The 8,777-nt window shown below is 33.5% G+C and overlaps 1 protein-coding gene across 1 annotated transcript in view; it reads left to right on the forward strand.

The window, feature by feature from the left end:
• REPTOR-BP (REPTOR-binding partner) overlaps positions 1-5,569 on the forward strand; it is a 44,097-nt gene extending 38,528 nt beyond the window's left edge. The window contains exons 3-4 of the mRNA XM_072532567.1: positions 2,023-2,144; positions 5,339-5,569. Coding sequence (XP_072388668.1) covers positions 2,023-2,144; positions 5,339-5,434 — 218 coding nt within the window. The 3' untranslated portion in view covers positions 5,435-5,569. The remainder of the gene's footprint in view (positions 1-2,022; positions 2,145-5,338) is intronic.
• Positions 5,570-8,777: the final 3,208 nt, after the last annotated feature.

Consider the following 8,777-nt stretch of genomic DNA (forward strand, 5'->3'; position numbering starts at 1 on the left):
GAAGAGCATATTATTACAGATGCCTTGAGTTTTGATAACGAAGATCAGTCTGATATAGACAAAAGTTCTGATAAACTATTCGTAGTGGAAATGAAATAAGATCTGCATTACTAAAATGGGCAGATACCGTCATTCCTGACAGTAACATAGAAGAAATCATACTATGGTCTTACAAATGTTACGGCCAGAATAAAAATGTTAGCATTAATACTTGTTTAAAAAGTAAAAATTATCATCCAGAAGTTTCTACTAAAGAGTAATACCCACATGGAGGCGAACACTGTCCATGCGCTGATAGAGCGAAAGAGAAAAAACTTAACATTTCTATTTACACGCCCTGGGACTGGCAGCAGTTAGTCAGACAATCCTTGATTAATAGAAAATAGACATTAACAAACAACAAGTTCTTCTGTCAAGCTGTGTTTAACTGCAAGTTAAATAAAACAGCATTGGAACTCTGTTTTTAAAAAGTAATTTTCATGACGAAAACCGGGAGATTGACTTTGTTAGGTTTCGAAGGCGACACCTTACATTGCCAAAAGATTTGCAACTGGTATCACAAAGTCCAATACTTATATCACAACAAAAGTATAACGATCTATTGGCATTACTGTCATATGTTCCTACATTTTGCCATGATTTTTATCAAAACTTAAAGCATACCTACTAGTAATACTAATAGTGACTATCCAGAAGGAGACTTACTTGAGGATGACTGAGTGGTTTGTACCTAAAATGCCATTTTGGTTAAATACATAGATGTATTATTTGTATTTGTAAAGGTAAATTGTATGGTTAAATAAATTTTATCAGTAAAAGTCAAATAGGATTGTAGTTTTTATTGAATACCCCATACTAATTCTTACAGTACAATAACTTTATTAGATGGATACAACACCATGTCCGTTAAAAGGGTTAAAAAACACAGGAACAAATTTGTTTTTAATTATAACAAATGTATTATGTAAATAACAATAAACAGAATGTTCTATTAAAATATTGTTTCGATATCTCAATAAATAGCTGCAGCAATAATACTTTATGGTGAAAAAAAGTTTAAAACTGCTCTCCTGTAAAGTTTTAAAAATGAACATAGTGTTGATTCCTTCCGAGGTACAGATATTTGCATTTATTTTTTTTTTCTAACTTGCATAATAACTGCCTTTTCTAGTTTTTCCTCTCTTTGTAGCAAACACCACTTATTTGGCTTCATTATCACTGTATAAATACTTAAAGAACTGGTTACACTTCGTAAATACGTATACACAACAAGTTGTCGATACGACTGCCGACGTCACACACCGTAGCCTCGCTGCGAGGAGCCGTTTTTCTAGCCTCCATCAAAATTAAAATTAAGAATTGATTTATCTTTAAAAATGTATATTTTTAAACAATTTCATGTTTACTATGTTTTTATATATTTTATAATCTATTGAATTTAATTGAATTTAACTATATTTAAAAATTAGTGAACATCCCTATTGAGTCGTTTCTGTTAAGTCAAGAATCTTATGGGCACAAAGAGTGGCCAAACTACGGTAATTAGAAATGAGGGCACATGGTACGTCTCGTTGATTTGTTAGCCACAAAATTAATTAGTGTAAGCGTTACTTACTGTTCAGAAAATTTTTAGGAGACGGTATAACACTAGACGATCGCTGTATGACAAATTTCTGTAAAAAGAAGTAAATATGAAGAACCAAAGAAAACTCGCGTTTCTAGAAAAATATTGTGTTAGTTTCGACCACTGGTGAAGAAGTACATATGAAAAAACTTGAAATAGACTTATGAATTAGTCCGAATAATTCATTCAATGCTGTGGGTTATGATTACAATCATTATTTCCTGTTAAGGTTATATTAACTATGCAATTATTTGATAATTGTTTACTCTTAACAAATATTATGCGAATTGTCTCTGAATAATGCATTTCTTTTTCTATTAATTATTACTATATTTCTCATATAATTAATATATTAACAAAGTTTCTAGTGTAGTAATTAATCTATGTTTGTTTTTTAGAACGTAGTAGACAAAGTGCTAGAGAATGCCGAGCTCGTAAGAAGTTGCGCTACCAATATTTAGAGGAACTTGTAGCCGATAGGGAGAAGGCAGTTTTCGCACTAAGAAAAGAATATGAGCAGGTGAGAGTAAAGATCCGTTTGGAATAACACGCTATTTTTTTAATTTTAACTGTTTAAATATTTGTTTTGTCACTGGAAATGTACAGTGAACTCTACAAAGCTTATTGGACGTATTTAAATAAAACGAGCGGTTCTAATTTATTTAAGATTATTTATTTATAATCTTAGATCACGATAATGTCTTTTAACCAACTCCTAATAACAGCACTTCCATATAATATACTCGTATATTGTGAATACCGAACTTCTAGAGCTATCGGGAGTACTCCACCTCTATTCGCCTATTGTGAACGGTCGCCTCTCCGTATCTCAGTCGCTATTTCGAACGTTCTCAAACATGTGTCCTCATTCCAAGAGATGCATCCGTTATATGAGGTACGTTGAAATTTGCATTTTCGGTACACTGCTCTTCTTAGATCTGAACGTCCCGATCAGCAACTCTATATGTAGGCCCAGGATGACGTATCTGCAGGACTCTTCAGCTCTGCATAAACCTCTTAAGAAGAAATAACAGTCAACTGTCTTTGAATGGCACGACTTCTTCGGGTTAATGCAACACGCAGTAATTCGTACGCAGGTTTCTCGGAAGATCACTTCAAGCATGCCTCTGACAATCTTTCAATCAAGATTTTCTAGAGGATGGCCTATCTTTGATAAGGCCAAATTAGTGAGAGCACGCAATATGTTGTCTTAGCTTGACCTGTCTGTATAAGACTTCCTAATCATCATATACAGCAAAGACTGAGGGCCATCTTCTAATCCCAGTACGCTACCAACTTTAGGATGCTGATAGTTTAACTCTTGCAAGCGACCGAACTTCTTATTGAATACGGACGAGATTCCTTTACTAGACCTTGGGCAATACAGTGGGCTAGAAAAACTTTTTCCGGAACACTAAATAGATCCTGTTGAACTTCTGTGGTCACGCCTAATCTAGCACTCTTTCTTTCTGTGTAATTTGACATAAATTCCTTAAAGCTTGGTCGTCGGTCATCATTTATCTCACGTTGAAGGATTCGTACTTCCTCCCTTTCATTTGAACCTCCATATGGTGAAAGACGATTTATATAAAAAACTTTTGGTTTACATTTTGGCAACTTCTTAATTCGGTATATTATGTCATTTATTCGCTTTTTAATTTTATACTGATCCTCCCATTGTTTTTGCAGTTTAGGAGACGAGCCTTAACGACGTTGTGGATTAAAGCCAGACAATATCACCTCCTTCAAGCTATCATTCTTGCATCGAGAATCATATTGATCTTTCATTCTGTCACTGGCTAACTGGATGTGTTGTCGGACAAGTTCATGAATGTTGTTTATTTTGAGCGGTAGGCCATTAGAAACAAATTAATGTGCTGGTCCCAATCTCTTATTGTTGTTCAGATACAACTTTAAACAGGTGTTAATCCATCGTTCAGTTCATCCTCTCGACCATTCCGTCTGATTGAGGGTGCAGGGTTGTCGTTCTGATCTTACTGACACCAATCGATTTACAAACGTTCTGGAAGAAGGTTGACTGGAAGTGTCGCCATTGGTCTTGATTTGGTATCGCATAGGTCTCAGTCCATTTCGTAAAATAATCCATGGCTACCACGATATATTTATTTCCATCATTCGTTTATAAAAACGGACCTGCAGAGTCGATTGCTACTCTTTCCATAGAACTACCAACATTGTACTGTTTCATGTATGCCGTCTTTTTACCAACTGGACCATTACTGCTTGCACACAATTCACATTTACGGCACCATCTTGCATAATCTTTACAGCTCCCTCAATAGAACCGTTCTCGAATCATTTGCAGAGTCTTGGTAATACCAAAGTGTCCACCTGATGCACCGTCATGCAACTGACGCAATACTTCTGACACTTAATTTTACAATCATTTTTTAGGTATTACAACCAAACATTGCCTTGGCTGGAAAAGTCTTACGTCTAATCTGTGACAAAAAATCTGTAACATCCAGAGATTTTTAAATATATATCCAAAGCTACCAGGCGAACTCAGCCTGAATAAAATACATATCTTGGTAAAACCTAGATTATTAATAGCTGTTTGAAGCTTAGCACTAGGTTAGCTTTTTTGTATACTGTAAGCCTAAGCAATAGCAGATTACCGTGCGATGCTACCAAGCTGCACTAGTGGTGTAGTTTAGGGGGAAAGTACTGTGCAGATATCTAAGTAAAGATAAAAAGTGGTTTCTGTTTATATAGAAAATATATATTTTCATTGTCAGATTTCTGCAGATGTTTTTATTTAATTCTTTTCCCTTGTTATGGCTTATGCACGTTTTTATACTTCCCTTTTATTTGATTTATTGCATTTTGAAAACTGGTTATACATTATGAACGTTATTTTTCAATTTTTGGAAACTTACAGGTTGTCCAATGACATATACAGTAAATAAATATTTAAACAGTAGTAATCAGAAATAAAAGTGTATTCATTGCATATAAGCAAATTTATGGGTTATGATCTAAAAACTGAAAAGAAATCTACCTCAGAGCTCCATTTATCTTGATCGTTTTGTTTATTCAGTGTTAAATATTGTTTTCAGAATTAATTAATGTCTTGGGTTTTATTACTGTTGAGGAGATTGATGGATTCAAGATCGTAACAGGTATTATTCATACAAAATGACTAAAACTATAATAAACATAATAAGACTAGATGCATATTACACATGTTATCAAAATAGATTGAAAAAAAATGTAAATACAAAAATTAACACAACAAAATTCAAATAAAGAATACGAAACAACACCACAGCGGATTTATTCGAAGTAAGTTCCAACCCTTGGTTAAGAAAGTATTCTCTTGCATTGTACATAATACAATCGAGGTGCTTCCATGCGAATTTGTTTTTGGGCTTTTGACTGACTTGGTTTACGTTTAATGTGTCTGTGTGGTCTAACCTTCCTGGAGTTTTCATAATTTTATTATGGGAGTCACGTTATTGAATTATTTTACAAGAGGGTGAACAACCTAAAAATTTTTTTAGTGAATTTCTTAGGAATGTCTTAGATTTTGTTGTACGGAAAACCCTAATTTGTGTATTTTATACATTTCAGCTATGACTTGTATTGGTTAATTTTGCAATTTTTACAATCTTGCTCTTCTACATTTGCAAATTAATCTATTTTGTGAAAACTTAACTGATCTTGTATAAAATATATTTTTATTTGTTTTAGTACATTTTTTGGGCAAAGGAAATTGATGCCGGCAGAATTCCAGAAGGTATTCATGAAGCACTTGAGGAACTCAACTTAAATCAAGAACAAAAGTGAAGTGAATATCTGATTGTGATAATTGGGAAACTTTTTAGTTTGAAAAGCGTTTTCTTTATTGGGAAGCCATGTATAAGTTTTATATTTATTGTTTTTATTGCATTACTTGAAAAATATATTTTACGTGTATTTTTACCTTTTTGTTGTTCCTTGTTAACGCTATTAAAATCTGTGATAGCAGATTAATCCACTAGTAGTTAGGGGGTTAACCCACTAGCCATCAGAAGAGACTTAAAAGAAAAAAATATGTTCGTTGATCATATAACAATACCTACAGGAACTTATGGAGGCAATCACAATATCAAAAAATGGAACAACTGTAGCAGACAAATAAACAAGGAACTAGTTAGATATGGAGATCTGCTGCTACACTGAGAAGGCTACATCTGATAAATCGTGGCAAACGTCATAAGTTATATGACTATTTAAAAATTGACTATCAATTGCGAAACCTATAGCACGTATTGTATTAAATGCAATCTATAAAATATACCCCTAAATTATTGACAGTAAATTACAGGTATTACAGAACTCAAAGAAGTAAAACACGGTTTTAGAAAATGCAGGTTTACTAACAATAATCATTATAAAAGATATAGAAACACTAAGGGAAACCTAGAAAGGCACGTTTTGCACACGTGCAAGCAGCATAACGTTTTCCAGCCCTTCTGTAAACCTTATTTCGACCATCTTGACCATAAATTGATACACTCGTCCAAAATACTTTTTGATAAAAAGAAATACTTTTTTCCAATCGTCTAGTCCAATTAACCCTCTATTGCATAATGGACCCAAACGGGAACTCAATATATAAAATGTCCATGAGTATTTGCTATCGACAATTTTAAGCGCGTACACATCTTATTCCCTTTTGGAAACGTTCATTCTTAGATGTGTATTGTGTGTTGCCGATATACCCACCGGTTATTTCAATAAATAGCAGTTTTGTTTGAAGTGACCTTCGAGTAAGTTGTTTGTTTAGCACGTGTATTTTATTTTCAAATATCAGCTAAAAATAAGGTAAGTTTGATCAATAAAAATTATATACGCGTTTAGTGTAAGTTGTTGTAAGGATCTACTGATATATTGAAATAATAAATTTACTTTGTTGTTGTTAGAATTTGCCCCAAATTATTACTGTTCCCGTACGGGAACATTGTGTGCTAAAAGTAAATTTTGAAACTGAAAAAATTTAATATTTTATAGCTTGTTTTTATCAAGTTGGTACTTATTTAATGCATTATTGGTTTAAATAAATTAATTTGAATAAACCTGAAGTAAACTTTTTTTTTCAGAAAAAAAATGGATGAATTTGAAAGTATTCCACCAACATCGTTTTACAACAATAAAGCAAAAACTATTCAGCCCTATAAGTTACGACAGATTCCATCTGAAAGTGAAGATTCGGAACTATCTGATGAAGATAATGTTGAGCCGTTAGCTGCACAAACCACCCGGCCCAGAGTAATCATTGACAGTCAAGAAGACTCTGATAATGAAGATGATAATTTATCAACCGATGATTCGGATACTGAACTACCTACTAAACAAAAATCTAGCAAAAAAAGTCAAATGACATGGCATCCTTCAAAAACTGTGCGAAATATAGATGAACTGCATTTTGAAGGTAGTGAATTACTTCCAATCAACATATTGCAGCTCAACTCTCCTTACAAATTGTTTAGTTTTTTTTTGACACCAGATTTTATAATTGAGGTAGTTCGACAAACTTGTATATACAGCGCTCAAACAAATCCACAAAAGCCAATTACCACATGTCCTGTAGAAATTGAAAATTTTATGGGGATATTGCTGTGGATGTCTCTAATAAGACAACCTACTACAAGACGCTATTGGGCTCCGACAACAAGAATTTCACAAGTTGCAGATGTAATGCCTATCAATCGTTTTGAAACAATCAAAAGGTTTCTTCATTTTAGTAATAATTTAGAAAATACGCGCAGTCTTGACAAAATAGCGCCTCTGATTGAACAAATAAAAAGATCGTGTTTGCAAATACCTTTAGAAGAACACTTATCTTGTGACGAACAAGTTATATCGTTCAAAGGACGTTCGAGCATGAAGACATACAATCCCAAAAAGCCTCATAAATGGGGATACAAGATGTGGGTTCTCTCAGGAATCTCAGGATTTTCATATAATTTTGAAATTTTGGCTGGAAAAGATGGTTACACAGAATTACCGAATGAAGTAAATTTGGGAGCTGCTATATAGTAATGTTGTAGTTCGGTTGAGCAGAGAAGTACCATCCAATAAACATCACAAACTCTTCTATGATAATTATTTTTCAAGCATACCACTGGTGTCATATTTGTCAAAACGAGGCAAACATTTTATCGCAACAATCCGTACAAATCGAATTCTCACTTATAAAGGTTGGCAAAAGAAGGAAATTAAAAAATTACAAAGGGGTAGCATTCAGGAACACTCTGGCACGTATGAGAATACTGCAATACATACAGTCCAGTGGTGTGACAACAAAATTGTGTCTTTACTATCAGATTATTGTGGAACTCGACCAACAGCCAAAGTGGAAAGATTCTTTCGCACCGAAAGAACTAGGAAAGAAATTGATTGCCCAGACATTGTACAACAATACAACAGGCACATGGGCGGTGTGGATCTGCAAGATTCCTTATTGGGATTATATCCAATCAAAATCAAAAGTAAAAAATGGTACCACCGTATTTTCTATCATATGCTGGATGTACTAGTAGTCAATGCTTGGCTATTAGACAGGCGAATTAAAAAACAAATTGGAAAAACTGAAGAGATTATACCACTGCTGAATTTCAAAACAATTCTAGCTGAACAACTAACTAACAGTGGTCTTTTACAAAAAAGAAAAGTAGGTCGTCCTAGAAGTTCTACACCCGAACAACCATCCAAAAGAAGATGCATTGAACCTAGACCCAATATATATGTACAAACAGATCAGTTTTCACACTGGCCAAACTGGACTGTAAACAGGGAAAGATGTAAGTTGATAAACTGTAAAGGAAAATCAAGGGTCCAGTGCGAGAAATGTAAGGTGCATTTATGCTTTCATTCTAAAAGTAATTGTTTTAAGAAGTTTCACAATTTGGAATAGTGTGTTACTGACAATACATCTATCTAATGTGTATGACAATTGGTTCTAATAAAAGTTTTTATACATACTGTTCCCAAATGGGCACACATTTTTTTTTTCAAAAACTGGATCATTTTCAAAAAACTATATATATCGGTGAATTCTACATACATCTATTAAGAGTAATTTAATATAATTTTATTTTATTTCGTCAAAAAATAAAATAAAATAAATTCATGCAATAGAGGGTTA

Source organism: Diabrotica undecimpunctata, chromosome 5 (genome assembly GCF_040954645.1).
Source record: "Diabrotica undecimpunctata isolate CICGRU chromosome 5, icDiaUnde3, whole genome shotgun sequence".
Classification (NCBI taxonomy): domain Eukaryota; kingdom Metazoa; phylum Arthropoda; class Insecta; order Coleoptera; family Chrysomelidae; genus Diabrotica; species Diabrotica undecimpunctata.